Raw genomic sequence first — 18,252 nt, 5'->3', positions numbered from 1 at the left:
ATTTTTAGTCATTGTTCTCTTGATTAGCACTGGTTCTTCACTATCAATTGCTTAGGTGTATATTGAAAAGAGTAAAATGGAATATAAATAAGAATCATTTTTAAAATGACAAGAAATGCAAGCCAGACTATTCTAGCTCCGTGGAAGGGCTAGAACAGCTAGGAAAACCCGCCTGTTAACCGGAAGTAGACCTCTTGAGCAGAACACACCCAGTCTGCTGCCCTAAAAGAGCTATAGGCCACGGGCAATGTAGCCGCAACCAATAGGACCTTTAACAGCAACACCGGAAAGCCGATCGATCATCAGGTCAGCCAATACCTGCCTTTCCCTAAAGGCACTTTTTCAAAGCCCACCAAATCTAAAGACTTTTTCAAATGCCTGCTAGAAATTAGAGAAAAATGCCCCATCTCTCCATGGCAAAGAACAAGACAGCTATTACTAAGCGCTCAGTTAGGAATAGGGAAGACGTGGCCCGCCTTCAGACTAAAAACCACAAGAAACAGGGTCAAGCCAAGCAGGGTCACCAGGACATAGTAACACAGAAAGTAGCCACAGAGGAGCCCAATGAGGTTTCACTAGGCCTTTGAGAGAAAGTCGCAACCCAAGTCGCGACCCGTAGAAATCCACAAATAAACCCGTATGTATCACACCTAGTGACCGTGGCCATGACAACAAGCTTGGCTGTTGCCAGAAACAGCCAGTCTTTGTCTGGCTCAGTGGCCACAGCTATGGGCAAACGTTTGGCTGGCGCGACAAAGAACCAATCTTCTTCTGGCCAGGTGACCACATGCTTGGCCCTTGCCAGAAAGAGCCGATCTTCAGGCCCAATGACCATGGCCATGGCTACATGCTTAACCAATGCCAGAAAAAGCCAGTCTTCATCTGGCCTGATGACCAAAGCCAGGGCCACAGGCTTGGCTATTGGCAAAAAAAGACCTACAACTATAACCACGCAATTGGCCAGTCCCAGAAAAAAAAATCCATCTGGCCCAGTGACCAGAGCTGCAGCCATACGCTCGGCAGTTGCCAACAGTGGTCATTCTTTATCTGACCCGCTGACCACAAACATGGCGATAGGCTCAGCTGTTACCAAAATGAGTCAATCGATGTCTGATCTGGTAACTGCCCCCACTGCCACGCATTTGGTAGCTGCCAAAAAAAGCCACTCTGTCTCTGGCCAAATGATGGCAGCCACGGCTAAGCAGTTGGCTATTACCAGGAAAAGGCAATCTTCATCTTGCCCCAGGACCACATCCTCAACTATTGCTACGACAGGACAATCTCCACCTGTGGATACAAGTAACATGAAACAACCAGTTACAGAAACAACTAACAGGGAGACACCTGTTCCAGAAGAGATGGCCAAGAACAGGCAACTTACTGGCAAGAAATGGCCTGAAAGGCAGCAGCGTTTCAGCCTAAGGCTGACAGAGAGTTCCTCCAGATTCAAAGACATCGTGGTGAGGAAGCAAGAGGGCTTCACCCACATCTTTTTATCTACAAAATCATCAGAAAATAACTCACTAAATCTAGAAGTGATGAACGAAGTTCAGAATGCTCTGAACAAGGCTGCTGAAGACGACAGCAAGCTGGTACTGCTCAGTGCCATTGGCAGTGTCTTCTGTTTTGGCCTGGATTTTAGTTATTTTATACAACATCTCAGAGGGAACAAGAAAAGAGAAAGCACTAAAATGGCGGGATCGATCAAAAATTTTGTGAATACTTTCATTCAGTTTAAGAAGCCTATTATTGCTGCAGTCAATGGCCCAGCCATTGGACTGGGAGCATCTATATTGCCTCTTTGTGATGTGGTTTGGGCTAATGAAAAGGCTTGGTTTCAAACGCCCTATACCAACTTTGGACAGAGTCCAGATGGCTGTTCAAGCTTTACATTTCCCAAGATAATGGGAGAAGACTCTGCAAATGAAATGCTAATCGGTGGGCAGAAGCTCACAGCACAGGAAGCTTGTAATAAGGGCCTGGTCTCCCAGGTATTTTGGCCGCAAACCTTCAACCAGGAAGTCATGATTCGAGTCAAGGAGATGGCCTCATGTGATGCAGTTGTCCTGCAAGAGTCGAAAGCCCTACTGCGCTTTAACACCAAGACAGAGTTGGAGAAGGCCAATGAGAAGGAGTGCACAATGCTGAAGGATATTTGGGGCTCTGTAGCAGGGATAGATGCCATGTTAAAATACCTGCAGAACAAAACTGGCTACTGACTGGTTAGACTGTCACCAAAGACTCTGAAACTAACTAGTTTAAGTAGAACATTAGGATAGCAATAGTTCCCAGTTATGAAGACCTACCCTTAACACCTGAAACAAGCTCACCTATATATAGTTCATGCCTAGAAGGAGGACTGGAACATCCAAGCCACCTATTACCAAAGAGTTTTAAAGAACGGTGACCTTAAAATAACTAACTGCAAAGTACTTTTACTCAAACGTCCTTATCTTACATACACATGCAAACAACTATGAGAAGGCAACAATAAACACTTCTTTGGCTAGTACTATATTAAAATGTCTTCTGAGCTGACAAAAATTCTGAAATAATTTTTATTTTCTTCATTTCCTTTCCTTCTGATGTAATATTTGCTTTCTTTACTTATGTTCCTTCCAGAAGAAAGAATCTAAAGAGATATTAGCCGGAATCACATCCCTTTCTGAATAGAGATACATAGAGATCTGAGACATTTGTCTCCAGGAAGAGGTAAAAAATACCCTAAGAGTGGAAAATTTGAAAACAATAAAAAGATAAAAAGCTTTTAGGAAAAATATTTCTGGTGAAAACTTTCAACAAACACGTAGCATTCATGTTGAAATATCAGCTGTTTCTTCCTTTGTTATGTTTGTCCAACTTTTACCCAGTTAACATGAAGAGACCTCTGTAGTATCAGTTCATAACTGAGTAGCATTAAGTATGAACGGCAAAGTTAAAAGTTATGCCTAAAATGTTTTAAATCTTTCAGTTAGTTCTAGTGTGTTTTAAATGTCTCACCCTTTCCAAAATTACCTGCTTCTTGTTGCTTGATGGAAAGAATTCCTTCATACAAAAGTTTGGTTCGCTATTTACAAATATCATTGGTGTATTGCACCAGAAAAACTTTAAGTTTAGAGAGTATAATTTTAGATTCACTTTGGATATATTTTTTTTAATAAGGGAGAAATTCTTTTTGCACACTATTAGTTACAGTGAAAATATTACTTTATATACAGCTCTGGTTTGTTATATGCAGATAAGATTGGTGTGTTTATAAACTACAATTTTAGTTTCACTTAGAATGAATTTTATTTAATAAGGTAAAATTATTTTGCATAGTATTAATTATAGAATTTTTAAGTACTTTGTATTAGACATTTAATGTTCTCAGTATTAAATATAATATATCTACCTTATACTAAGTACTATACTATGTCTAAGAATTCCCTGCGGAAATACACAGGTCCATTCCTTTCAGAAATAGGAACTGATTCCTAACTACAAAAACTACTGACATTGCAATAATATTGAATGTATGAAAAAAAAAAACAAAACCCAGGCCTCATTTTTTAATGATCCTGAGGTGTATACTTAGAACTCCCTGACCAGCCAGAAAGCTGTACAATATGGAAATCTGACATTACTTTGGATTTACTGGTACCACAACTTAAAAAATATTTTGAGATTTATTTTATTTCTTTATTTTTACTGTATATAGGTCTTTTAGTAGAATATTATATATGTCTATGCAACACGTGCATGGCTAGTTCAGAAGAAGACATTGGATCCCCTGGAACTGGAGTTGCAGATGGCTGTGAGCTACCATGTGGGTGCTGGGAATCAAACCTGGGTCCTTTGCAAGGGCAAAAAGTACAACATTTTTATTTCTGCAACCTACTTTACTATTCTGGAATTTAAACTATATAAAACTGATGATACTATGAAGTTTTACAGAATAAATATTCAGCTGTGAGAACTGGTTACAAGTAATATCTTCTGCTTGTCTGCTTTGAGTCAGGGTCTCATGTACCCCAGGATGACCTCTAACTCATTATGAGCCCAGAGTGGCCTTCAACTCCTGATCTTCCTGCCCCTACTTCTCCAGTGCTAGCATTACAGGCCTGTGCCACCACCCTCAACATGATAAAATGGTATAAAATGTTACACACCCACTGTACCAATGTTAATTTCCTACCTATAATATACTTAAAATGGTCTTAAGATTACTCCTATAATTGGCTTCAAGAAGCACTGTTTATGTAAATTACATATATTAATACTGAATCAATTTTGGGTGCTTATTAATTTATTTCAAAATATAGCAGTAAAACAATTATATATCACCATTAATATTTTCTTTAGAAAATACAATCTTTATTTTAAGAACCTAAGTTTGGGGTGGGATTGGGAACACTAACTGGGGTCGAGATAGGCTGGGGGTCAGCTCTGGAGGGGAGAACTGGCGACAAGGCTTTATTGGCGTAGATCCCCAAGGATGCCCCGCACGGAGGCCGCACTGCCCAGAATGAAGCCCACACCCAGGGAAACTGGTCGAAGGAGCCTCGCAGATGCTCCACGTGCTGGTTCAGGGTCTCCAGCTGGTCGCGCAGAAGACCCAGTGCTTCAAGGCCTGCAGCAGAGAGGTGTTCAGCGACTGCCACAACCTGCGGGGGGCGCAGGGTCCTGGGGAAGGTTAGGAGGCTCGTTCGGGTCCTCCGTGTCGTACTCGAGGGTTGGTGGCGGGGAGGATCCGAGGGCGGCCCGGCCGGACTCAGGAGCCAGAGTGCCGAGGGCCCTAGGGGTAGAGGAGCTGGTAATGCGGTGGGCATCTGCAGACTTGAAGTAGAGGAACTGTATCTGAGCGCGGAGGCGGGGTCGGCGGCCCCTGCAGTCAGTGGCAGCATAGCCCCTGGCTCGACTGATGTAGGTGCAGGCTTTAACACCACCAGGGTCGTGCGGCCGCGGCGCTGGGGACGTCCAGGGCCCGTAAAGCGACTGCGGACTCGCTGGTGCCCACCGTCGCCCCATGAGCTGGCGGATCTGGTCGTCGTAGGGCCTGGACGGCTGGCCATGGGAGTCTCGGAGTTTGTCCTTGAAGAACTTGTAGTGGCGACGGCATTGGGCAGGCATGCGCCGAACTTGCTGACGGGCCAGCGCGGCCGACACATGGCGGTAGGTGGGCAGAGCCTGCCGGTGGTCCAGCAGTAGTGAGCACCACATGATTGCCTGCAGCAGCGTGCCCAGAAGTAGCTCCATTTCTCGGGCACTACAGGGAGTGCCCTGCGCCGAGCCCGGAGACACGGGAGCCTTAGGCAAGCCAGGCTCTGCCATTGCGCCCGGAGTTGGGGCAAAGGCATCAGATGCAGTCACCTGGACGTCCTCGGACGGCCGCAGCTGGGCATCGGGGCTAGCTGGCGACAGTGGTGAGAACTGGGGCAGCCGCTGGGAAAGAAGCAGCATCCCGGAGCAGGGTGGAAGTGCGTATATTCTGAGACTCTCGCCTCACGGGAGGAGCCCACCATTAATAGTTTATGAGTACAAATTTATGTTATAAAATATGAAATACATTAAGAACCAGAATTATTTTATAATTTTGCAAATACGTTTAACATCTGACTTAACAAAAACTGTTAAACTAGACTACCATATCTGCTTGTGCATTCAATCTGTCGAGATACAGATTTTTTTTTTTGTAGTTTGCTTTATGGGGTGGGGAGAGTAGAGGATATATGAAATCTTGTCATCACATAAATGTGTAATTGGAAAAGGAAAAGGAGAAAACCTTGCAGATAATTGTGGCAATCTTTTTTTTTTGCTACCACACTTTATTTTGTTGTGATGTTTTAACTCTTCTTTCATATATTACATCCCAATTACATCCCTCCCTTCTCCTACCCAGTCTCTCTCCCACCCAACCCTTCCCTCTTCCCCATATCTACTCCCACCACCACCTCCCCTCAGAAAACAGCAGGTCTCTAAGGGACATCAACCAAACACAGCATAACAAACTACAATAAGACCAGGCACCTATCATCACATCAAGGCTGGATGAGACAACCTAGTTGGAGGAATAGACTTGCACAAGTAGGCAAAAGAGTCAGAGACAGCCCCCACTCCCACTGTTAGGAATCCCACAAGTATGCAGAGGACCTAGTCCACACCCCTACAGGCTCCTGATCTCTGCCATGATTCTGAGGGCCTTGACCTCATGGTATCCCTGACCCCTTTGGTTCCTCCAATCCTTTCTCCCCCTTCTCTTCAGGACTCCGAAAACTCTGCCTGAAGTTTGACTGTGAGACTCTGCATCTGCTCCCATCAGTTACTGGATGAAGTCTCTCTGGTCTCTGATGAGGATTCTGCTAAGCTCCAGTCCCAGAACACTCTGTAGGTAGGACAAATAGTAGGTGGAAGGTTTTGTGGCTAGGTTGGTGTCCCAAGATGGCTGGTTCAGGCCCCGTGTCCCCAATTTACTAGGAGTCGTTGTAAGGGTTACTCTCATAGAAACCATGGAGTTTCCATTGCACTAGGTTTCTATCTCTCCCCTGAGTTTCCCCCAATTCCAGTAATTTCTCCCAGTATTTTCTCCCTCCCCCACCTGATTCCTACTGTTCTTAACCCCACCTGCCCCCAGGCCACTGGTGAAATCTATTCTATTTCCCCTTCCCAAGGCATCCCCCTTAAGATCTCCTTTGTTACTTGATCTCTTTGGGTCTGTGGATGGTAACATAATTATTTTACTTTTTGGCTAATATTCATTTATCATATTTGTCTTTCTTGTCTGGATTACCTCATTCAGGATTATCTTTTTTCTAGCTCCATCCATTTGCCTGCAAATTTAGTAACATCATTGTTGTTAACAGCTGGGTATTAGTCCATTGTATAAATGTACCACATTTTCCTTATCCATTCTTCATTGTTCAACATCTAGGTTGTTTCTGGCTAGTGGCTATTACAAATATAGCTGCAATGCACATAGTTGAGCAAGTGTCTTTGTGGTATGATACAGCATCCCTTGGATATATGCCCAAGAATTGTATATCTGGGTCTTGAGGTAGATCAAATCCTAATTTTCTAAGAAACCACCATTATTGTCTTCCAAAGTGGCTGTACAAGTTTGCACTTCCAACAGCAATGGAGGAGTGTTTCTCTGTATCTCTCTGTCACTCTCTGTCTCTCTCTATCTGTGTCTCTGTCTGTGTCTCTGTCTCTTTGTCTCTCTCTCTGTCTCTCTCTGTCTCTCTCTCTGTCTCTCTCTGTCTCTCTCTGTCTCTCTCTGTCTCTCTCTCTGTCTCTCTCTGTCTCTCTCTCTGTCTCTCTCTCTCTCTCTCTCTCTCTCTGTCTCTCTCTCTCTCTCTCAGCCCCTTTCCTCTCTGGTGCTGCTCCTGTCCCAGGAGTCCAGTCTCCCCAATACCCCTTTTCCCTTTTTATCATCTGTTTCCCTAACTAAACAAAAAATCCCTCTGCTTGAACCCTGTCGCATGGCGTCTTTCTCTCATGCACTGCTTTTCTTAAATTACAACTCTTACTATGAATCTCTGGCTGTTCTCAAACTCATGGGTATCATCTTCCTCAGCCTCCTGAGTGCTACAGTTACTGTATATGGGACCATATCTTTCTAATTTGGGTTTTGCTTGATTTTGATTTTTTGAGACAGGGTCTCATGTAGGCCAGGCTAGCCTTGAACCCCTGATCCAACTTTCTTAACCTCAAGTGCTGAGATTGATTATATGCATTCTTACTACTCCTGGATTATACCCAATATTTAATTAAGATGAAACTAAAATTAATATCTGCAATTGTAGAATCTAAGGTAGTTGGCACAATGAAAATACCTTAGAGATGGCTGGGCTTGGTCAGACTGACTATTTTAGCTATGAAAAAAAAAGAGTGCTCTTTTCATAAATGTATGCCCTTTATATTTAACAATTAATTGGTTTAAATGGATCCTCCCATTGCCACTTGGTAGGGCTCTATGCTTTTCCAAGATAAACTAAGATACTGGAAATCTGACTAGGAATGGTTATCTAGTCTTGGTTCGGGATCAGATACCATTATTTGCCTTCAGCTTCTGCAATACTAAAATGGCAATAATATATTGCTCAGAAGTTTGTTGGACCATTAAAATAAGATGATATGGAAAAACAATTCAATAAATAAGTAACTTGATGGGTATGGTAGCATGTGCCTGCATCTTTAATCCCAGCACTAGGAAAGCAGAGGAAGACAGGTGGAGGTCTGTGAATTCAAGACAAGCCCACTCCACATAGTGCGTTCCAGGACAGCCAGAACTATGTAGATACACCATGCCTCAAAAAAGTAACATAACTATAGTTAGTTTTATTTTTAAATTGAACTGTTACTAACTGGTTGGTAATAAGAACTAATAAAAACATGTGCAATTGTGTATAAAATGGAACTACTGAAAATGGTAACTTGAATTTTGAAAGGCTGGTAGAGTCTTTTTAGAATACTATAAAATTTATGGTGGTTGGGGTTGGAGAGATGGTTCAGTGGTTAAGGGTCCCTGAGTCACTTCCCAGCACCTATGACAGGCAGCTCACAATTGCCTATAACTAAAGCTCCAGGGTGAGCTGAAGCCTTAGGCCTCCAAGGACATGTGCACACATATGTGCATACCCACACACAGATACATAATTAATAATAATAAAAATAAAGCTTTAAAGAGGAAGTTTCTCTAGTTACTGTCATGTATTGGGTGATCCCACCATGAACTATATAAGTTCACTAACATATTTTTGGGTGCTTTGTTTACCTGTAGATGTTTCATTACCACAGACTCTATAGCTAAACCTATAAGTGTTAGTATTCAGGCATCTGTACTGACCTGCCTTTGGGGTTCTGACAGGATACGCCCTCAACTGCAGCCACTGAGAGCACTACCTGTGCACATTCACTACATTCCCCTTTAAAAGGGCCCTTCCCACTTCCTATCCCTCCCTCCCTCCCTCCTCCCCTCTGTCTCCCCCACCCTGCCTCTCTTTTCTCTTCTGCTTTTCCTGTCCCAGAGGCTGGTCTAACCCCCTTCCCTCCCCATTTTTCCATTCTCTTTCCCCTAAGAAAAAAATCCCTCCATTTGAGCTCCATCCATCCCTCCTCCATCTTTATGGAGGTTTTCCTAGAAAAATGCACGCATCTGCCAACCAGTAGGGAATTTTGGTATATATACTTAATAGTATTTTGATCATATTCACCCCTATTATCACATCTTGCCCTATCCAATGATTGATTAATCTCTTTCTCTGCAAATATGCTCCATCTACTACTTTCAACTCTTTCCTATGTCTATAAGACCCAATGAGTTTCATTTGTGCCATTTATAGGAACATGGGCATTTTCACAGTAGCTATACCACTGAAAAAAATGTCTCTCCATTTATCATAAGAGGAGATGGAAAGAGTGTAACAGCCAGAGGTAGAGGATGAATACAGGAAAACATCTGGACACAGCAGAGCAGCTATACATATCAACTGACAGTGCCTGTCACCCAACACTCACGGATAGGAAGACTACCAGCTACACAGAGAAATAATCTCAAAAAAATAGTAAGTTCTCCAGGTACACACAACCACATTTACTGTAGAAATATTCCAAATAATCATTGTGGAATGATCCAATGGAGTTTTATTTATCCATAAAAAAACAAAATTCTGCCTTAGGTGCTGAGATTGAAATTCTGCCATTTTCAGGAAAATAGGAATAAATAGAGTTCATCTATATCCCCTGGATCTAACACAACCTCATGACGGCTACCAAATAAATGTTAAATCCAACTGATTATCCAGAAAGTAAAACCACTTGTTGAAGATGCTTAAAAGTAGGAATTTACCCCAAACTATATTGATACCATTCCTTAAATACATTTCATATTAAGAAAACTAAGTAAATACTACTAAAACAATTATTTTCTTAAAGACAGGGACTAAACTGGCTTTATAGCCTAAGCTGTCTCAAACTCATAATCCTCCTACATCAGTCTTTTCAGTGTTTAAATTAGAAGCATACATCATTAGCTCTGAAAAACACCCTGCAAGGTCATTAGTGCATATAAATTAACAAAAGTGGGAAAGAAGTTAAGATTATCGTGCCAGCTGTTCGTGATTAACACAATTTAGAATGGAATGCTTTGGGGACTTCAGTTTTTTCTTGTGAAAATAATTCCATTTACAGTATACAGATAGAATTTTGGAGAAAGCATCTGAGGTTGATGGTAAGAGTTCTGGCCTGGGATTAAGTTTCAATAAGGCCATGTTCCCTTTCTTGTCTTCAGTTTCTTCTTATTCATGTAAAATCATAGATTACACTGATTCCCTTCCTGTGTTTTCTGTGTTGACCTGCTAGTTTCAAAGGGCACATTTAGCATCCTTCTGAGGCAACCATTTCTCCCAGCTGTTTCCTGTACCCAGAGAAGCTTCTATTCTCTCCATGTTGCCTGCCTACCTCTGGACGAGCTCTCTACAATTGAGCCACATCCCCAGCCTTGTCAGCTTGTTTATTGCCACAGACTGATGGGCATTCTGTAGTTTCCATTATGCAGATGTCTTTGTTTTCTCTTACATGTCATTGTTGTTTCTCTACTAGCTCATGTCTCAGTGGACTCTATTGTTCTTTGATACAGCCTCCTATTAATAGACATTTGTCTTCTTGGTCACCTCTCTCCCCAGCTCATCATTTGTGAGAACTGTGCTTTTTACTCAGTGCTCAGAGAACTCCATTTTATTTCATCTGGAATGCCTCCAAATATAACAGTGCATGTACTTCATGGCCTTGCCTCTTGTACCTTTACTGGTTTGGGGTTTATGTGGCTTCTTTAAGAAGAGTATCTATTTACTATTAAAACGTCTATATAGTAAAATTTTAAATTTCTCCCCACCCACTCACCCCATCCCCTCAGATTCTGGAGACAGGGCTGTTCTATGTAGTCAAGGCTGGCCTCAAAAGAATACCAGTGTCAAAAGCTACCCATGATAGTGATCTGATTACAGGCCACCTCCTTTTCCTATTCTCTAATACTGGCAGTCATGGGCTGCAGTTTGGAAGCGTTTCTCATGTGGAAAATCCAATGGGGTTAGATACACTTGTTGTGGCTTTTTCTTTTCACTTTTTGAAGTAGAATGATAATTCTGTAGCCTTGGCTGGCCTAGAATTCACTATGTACCTCAGGCTTGCATCAAACTCTTAGAAATCCTTCTGCCTTGGCCTCCCTAATGTTGGAATTAGAGGCATGAGCCATAGCACCAAGTAGTGTGTTCTTTTTGACTCTTCTCAAGGGTTTCCTTTTTTGTACACATGTGCAAGTTCATGTATGTATGTTGTATGTGCACATGTATGTGCAGTGGACAAAGGGAGATGTCTATGAAAGCCTGTTTACCAGTCTCTGCCTTATTCTTTTGAGACAGGGTCTCTTTGCTGAACTTGGAGCCAGGCCATTGGCCATCAAGCCCCAGCAATCCTCCTGTCTCCACACCACACAGTTCTACACACAACTGGCCTTTTTACCTGGATTCTTGTGACTTGAACTCAGGACTTCATATTTGCACAGCAACCACTCTTACCTGCTGAGCCATCTCCTTGGCTCCAAATTTTCACTTTTTAACCTAAGCATTAATTTAAACACATCTGTGTGGTTGTCAACTTATGTAAATCTAGAATTATCTGGGACCCAAGCTGCTTAGGCACTCCAGTGTGAGATTTTCTTGATTACATTATTTAAAGGAAGACCCACCCTAAATCTGGGTCACACCTTCTGGTAACAGCCCACATAAAAGGACATGAAAAAGGAAATTTTGCTGTTTGCCTGCTTGCCCTCACTCTCACTGGCAAGTCCGCCTATCCTGTTGTTGCCAATTTCTTCAGGATTTCAATGCCACTAAAGACCAGCAGCTCTCCAGGAAGCATCCCAGATGTCAGTGCCAGGATTAGGACTAAAGAGACATCCCATCTCACAGACTGAACAACTATGAGATTCCCAGCCCTTCTGCCCTGAGACAGCCATTGTTGGATTTCTTGAGCCATGTTCTATCAGCCAGTCTAATAAATCCTGGTATTTATCCTATTAGTTCAAATCCTTAAAAATAATCTAACACAATATTTCTGCTTTTCAAAAGAAAAACTGAGTCACCCTTTCTGTTCAGCAATGGTTACCCCTCTTAGGTATAATCATTTCCATGTCCCTCCAATTTTTAACATAAAATTATAGTTGTAACTTTTATCATATACCATGAAAGATAATGCATATGAACTGCTGTTTTATTCTTTAGATGAACTGAAAAGTGTGCTAACACTATAATTCTATGAAAGCTTGGGTATATGTTTCCACATTCTTTATAATAACTACAGTCCTCCAGGACTTACACTCCCTAGAGGTCCTACTGCTTTAGCAAGCTAGCAAGAAGAGGAAATGTATGAGTTTCAGTACTTTTAAGGAAGTACAACAAATCACACAATGGAAATATAATGGATGATCAGGAAGGAAATCCTCCTGGGACACGAGCTTCCTGGAACAGCTTACAGATAGCACAAAAAATATGGTATTTATACACTGCCCCACATCCAGTAGTAATGTCTCATTATTAGCAAGATTAAGACAAACATAACAGCACCAGAACTAAGTTTAAATCTTTAGTCTGAATCAAAGATTTAATAATCCTATTTCCTGTGAGTATTAAATAAATTAACATGGATAAAGTGATTAGAAAAATGTCTGCAAGACCAGGGGAGCCACCCCCTGCTTTTACCCAATTCTTGTCCTAAGCGCCATCCACCCAGATCCCTCCAGGCTCGTCCCTGCTTGAAACAGACACGTCCAGGCCGGGAGGAGCTCCCCGAATCTGGGTACAGGCCACTCTTCATTCCATTCCCGGCGACCGATCCACCAAGAGGCCTAACACCATCAGAGTGAGGAGGCTACGAGGAGAGGCAAAACCATCCAGAGCTTCGGACATTGAATTCCTGGCCCACACACACTACAGAGTAACAAGAGGAGATAGAGAGATCCTACCTGCACTCACTGGAAAAAGATATGGGAAGAAGACAGAATAAGAACCCGCTCAACAACAGAAAGACCAATATGACACCACCAGAATCTAGGGACTCCACTCCAGCAAGATCTGAAAAGCCCAACACAGTGCATGAAGAAGAGATGGACCTCAAAAATTATCTGAGCAAGATGATAGAGACCTTCAAAGAGGAAACAAGAAAATCCCTTAAAGAAATAGAAGAAAAAGTAAGCAAAAAATTACACGATATGGAGGAAAAGACAAACCAAAATATTCAAGAAATAAACAAATCTCTTAAAGAAGCTAAAGAAACCCAAGATAAAACAACCAAACAAGTGAAGGAAGCTCTTGAAACAGTTCAAAACATGAAAGCTGAATTAGACACATTAAAGAAAACACAGAATGAAGCGATGCTGGAAATGGAAAGGTTGGATAAACGATCAGGATCTAAAGATGTGAGTATAACTAATAGAATTCAAGAGACAGAAGAGAGAATCTCAGCTATTGAAGACTCGCTAGAGGATATACATTCATCAACCAAAGAAAACCTCAAGACCAACAAATCCCTAACACAAAATATACAGGAAATATGGGACACCGTGAAAAGACCAAACCTAAGAATAATAGGTGTAGAAGAAGGTGAAGAAACACTGCTCAAAGGTACAGAAAACATATTCAACAAAATCATAGAAGAAAACTTCCCCAACCTACAGAAAGATATGCCTATGAAAGTACAAGAAGCTTATAGGACACCAAACAGACTGGACCACAAAAAGAAGTCCCCCCGACACATAATAATCAAAACTCCAAATCTACAGAATAAAGAAAAAATATTAAGAGCTGCAAAGGAAAAAGGCCAAGTAACATATAAAGGCAAACCAATCAGAATCACACCCGACTTCTCAATGGAAACTCTGAAAGCCAGAAGGTCTTGGATAGATACACTACAAGCACTAAGGGAGCATGGATGTCAACCCAGACTACTGTACCCAGCAAAACTTTCAATCACTATAGATGGAGAAAACAAGATTTTCCATGACAAAAACAGATTTAAACAATACATATCCACAAATCCAGCACTACAGAAGGTTCTGGAAGGAAAACTCCAACTCAAGGAACATAACTACATGCACAAAAACACAGGCAATAGATAATCTAATATTGCCAAACACAAAAAGAAGCAGGAGAGCAAAATCCACACACAATGACACCACCAACAATAAATCCAAACCAAGCAAGAACCAACGAACAATGGACATTAATATCCCTAAATGTCAATGGCCTTAACTTACCCGTAAAAAGATATAGGCTAACAGAATGGATACGAAGACAGAATCCATCTTTCTGCTGTTTACAAGAAACACACCTCAACTTCAAAGACAGGCGATACCTCAGAGTAAAAGGATGGGAAAAGATTTTCCAATCAAATGGCCTCAAGAAACAAGCAGGTGTAGCAATCCTAATATCTAACAAAATGGACTTTAAACTAAAATCAATCAAAAGAGATGAAGAAGGGCATTTCATACTCATCACAGGAAAAGTCCATCAAGATGAAATCTCAATCCTGAACATCTATGCTCCAAATACGAAGGCACCCACATTTGTGAAAGAAACATTACTAAAGCTCAAACCACACATAAAACCACACACACTTATAGTAGGAGACTTCAACACCCCCCTTATACCACTAGACAGGACCACCAGACAGAAACTTAACAAAGAAACAAAGGATCTGAAAGAAGTTATGACCCAACTGGGGTTAACGGATATCTATAGAGCATTCCATCCAAACTCAAAAGAATATACCTTCTTCTCAGCACCACATGGCACCTTCTCCAAAATTGACCACATAGTAGGCAACAAAGCAAACCTCCACAATTACAAAAGAATTGAAATAACCCCCTGTATCTTATCAGACCACCATGCATTAAAGCTAGAATTCAGCAACAATACAAATGGCAGGAAACCTGCAAACTTTTGGAAAATGAATAACACCCAATTGCACCATTCCTGGGTTGAGGAAGAAATAAAAAAACAAATTAAAGACTTCCTAGATTCTAATGAAAATGCAGACACAACATACCCAAACTTATGGGACACTCTGAAAGCAGTCCTAAGAGGGAAGTTCATAGCACTAAGTGCCCACATGAAGAAACTAGAAAAAAGTCACATTAGAGAACTGACAGAACAACTGAAAACACTAGAGCAAAAAGAAGCAAACTCACCAAGGAGGAGTAGACGCCAGGAAATAATCAACCTGAGAGCTGAAATCAATAAAGTAGAAACTAGGAAAACATTACAAAGAATCAATGAAACAAAGAGTTGGTTCTTTGAGAAGATCAACAAGATAGACAAACCTCTAGCCAAACTAACCAAAAGGCAGAGAGAGAGCACACTAATTAACAAAATCAGAAACGAAAAGGGGGATATAACAACGGACACTGTGGAAATCCAGAGAATCTTTAGGTCATACTTTGAAAATCTGTACTCCACAAAATTCGAAAATCTAATGGAAATGGACAGTTTCCTGGATAAATATCACTTACCAAAATTAAATCAAGATCAGATAAACAAGTTTAAATCGACCCATAACCCCTAATGAAATAGAAGCAGTCATCAAAAGCCTCCCAACCAAAAAAAGCCCAGGACCAGATGGCTTCACTGCAGAATTCTACCAGAAATTCAAACAAGAGCTGATACCAATACTCCTCAAACTGTTCCGCACAATAGAAGCAGATGGGATATTGCCAAACTCCTTCTATGAGGCTACAATCACTTTGATACCCAAGCCACACAAAGATAAGAATAAGAAAGAGAACTACAGACCAATATCTCTCATGAACATTGATGCTAAAATACTCAATAAAATATTGGCTAATCGAATCCAAGAACATATCAGAAAAATCATCCACCACGATCAAGTGGGCTTCATCCCAGGGATGCAAGGATGGTTCAATATACGAAAAACCATCAATGTAATCCACCATATAAACAAACTGAAAAAGAAAAACCACATGATCATCTCACTAGATGCTGAAAAGGCCTTTGACAAAATCCAACATCCCTTCATGATAAAGATCTTGGAGAGAACAGGAATAACAGGAACATATCTAAACATGATAAATGCGATATACACCAAACCAATAGCCAACATCAAACTAAATGGAGAGAAACTCAAAGCATTTCCTCTAAAATCAGGAACAAGACAAGGATGTCCACTCTCTCCATATCTCTTCAATATTGTTCTTGAAGTTCTAGCTAGAGCAATAAGACAAGATCAGGATATCAAAGGGATACAAATTGGAAAGGACGAAGTCAAACTTTCACTATTTGCAGATGACATGATAGTCTACATAAGTGACCCGAAAAACTCTACCAGGAAACTCCTACAGCTGATAAACACCTTCAGCAAGGTAGCAGGATACAAAATTAACTTAAATAAATCTGTAGCCCTACTGTATACAGATGATAAACTCAATGAGAAAGAAATCATGGAAACATCACCTTTCACAATATCCACAAGCAACATTAAATATCTGGGGGTAACACTAACCAAAAAAGTGAAAGACCTGTACAATAAGAACTTTGAGACTTTAAAGAAAGAAATTAAAGAAGATACCAGAAAGTGGAAAGATCTCCCGTGCTCTTGGATAGGCAGAATTAACATAGTAAAAATGGCAATTCTACCAAAAGCAATCTACAGATTTAATGCAATCCCCATCAAAATCCCAACACAGTTTTTCACAGACATTGAAAGAACAATACTCAACTTTATATGGAAAAATAAAAAACCTAGGATAGCCAAAACAACTCTTTACAATAAAAGATCCTCTGGAGGCATCACCATCCCTGACTTCAAGGTCTACTATAGAGCCATAGTTCTGAAAACAGCTTGGTATTGGCACAAGAATAGACAGATAGACCAATGGAATCGAATTGAAGACCCAGATATTAACCCACGCACCTACGAACACCTTATTTTTGACAAAGGTGCTAAATCCATACAATGGAAAAAAGATAGCATCTTCAACAAATGGTGCTGGCACAATTGGATTCGAACATGCAGAAAATTGCAGATAGATCCATACTTGTCACCATGCACGAAACTTAAGTGCAAATGGATCAAAGATCTCTCCATAAACCCAGCCACACTGAATCTTTTAGAAGAGAAAGTGGGAACAACCCTTGAACAAATTGGCACAGGAGAACGATTCCTGAACATCACGCCAGAAGCACAGACACTGAGGTCTGCAATTAATAAATGGGACCTCTTGAAACTGAGAAGCTTCTGTAAGGCAAAGGACACAGTCAGTAAGACAAAACGACCACCCACAGAATGGGAAAAAATCTTCACCAGCCCCACATCTGACAGAGGTCTGATTTCCAAAATATACAAGGAGCTCAAGAAGCTAGCCACCAAAACACCATACAATGAAATTAAAAAGTGGGGTGCAGAACTAAACAGAGATTTTTCAACAGAGGAATCTGAAATGGCTGAAAGACACTTAAGAAAGTGTTCAAAATCCTTGGCCATCAGAGAAATGCAACTCAAAACAACTCTGAGATACCACCTCACACCTGTCAGAATGGCTAAAATCAAAAATACCAATGACAACCTATGCTGGAGAGGATGTGGAGAAGAAGGAACACTCCTCCATTGCTGGTGGGAGTGTGAACTTGTAAGACCACTTTGGAAATCAGTATGGCGGTTGCTCAGAAAAATGGGAATCAATCTACCTCAAGATCCAGCCATTCCTCTCTTGGGTATATACCCAAATACTGCTTGTCCATACAACAAGGACATATGTTCAACCATGTTCATAGCAGCATTGTTTGTAATAGCCAGAACCTGGAAACAACCTAGATGCCCCTCAACTGAAGAATGGAAAGAGAAAATGTGGTACATTTATACAATGGAGTACTACTCAGCAGAAAAAAGCAATGGAATCTTGAAATTCGCAGGCAAATGGATGGAACTAGAAGAAACCATCCTGAGTGAGGTAACCCAATCACAAAAAGACAAACATGGTATGTACTCACTCATATATGATTTTTAGACATAGAGCAAAGGTTTACCAGCCTATAATCCTCTACCCCAAGGAAACTAGAAATCATGAATGACTCTAAGGGATAAATGGACCCCAGGAATGGGAAATGGCATGAACTCCCGAGCTAATTGAGAGCATGAGGGTAGGGAAGTGGGTGCTGCCACAATAAGAGCACAAGATGAAGAGTAGAGGAGAAGAAATGGAGG

The 18,252-nt window shown here is 41.2% G+C and overlaps 2 protein-coding genes and 1 pseudogene across 4 annotated transcripts in view; 1 reads left to right on the top strand and 2 right to left on the bottom strand.

Annotated features, from left to right (window-relative positions):
• The window catches only part of LOC100765371 (oligophrenin-1), a 332,542-nt gene that overhangs the window by 229,963 nt on the left and 84,327 nt on the right, over positions 1–18,252 (bottom strand). The gene's annotated exons all lie outside the window — the stretch shown is intronic.
• Positions 666–2,219, top strand: LOC100760645 (chromodomain Y-like protein). Its single transcript, XM_035450089.1, has one exon. The coding sequence runs from the start codon at positions 666–668 to the stop codon at positions 2,217–2,219; it is 1,554 nt and encodes a 517-aa protein (XP_035305980.1).
• LOC100759768 lies at positions 4,390–5,442 on the bottom strand (annotated as a pseudogene).

Source organism: Cricetulus griseus, chromosome X (genome assembly GCF_003668045.3).
Source record: "Cricetulus griseus strain 17A/GY chromosome X, alternate assembly CriGri-PICRH-1.0, whole genome shotgun sequence".
Classification (NCBI taxonomy): domain Eukaryota; kingdom Metazoa; phylum Chordata; class Mammalia; order Rodentia; family Cricetidae; genus Cricetulus; species Cricetulus griseus.
The sequence above is the reverse complement of the archived record's forward strand: the minus strand, read 5'-3'. Positions and strand labels throughout refer to the sequence as shown.

Coding starts and splice junctions, on each gene's coding strand:
- LOC100760645 (XM_035450089.1), top strand. CDS start 666: ATGACAACAAGCTTGGCTGTTGCCAGAAACAGCCAGTCTTTGTCTGGC.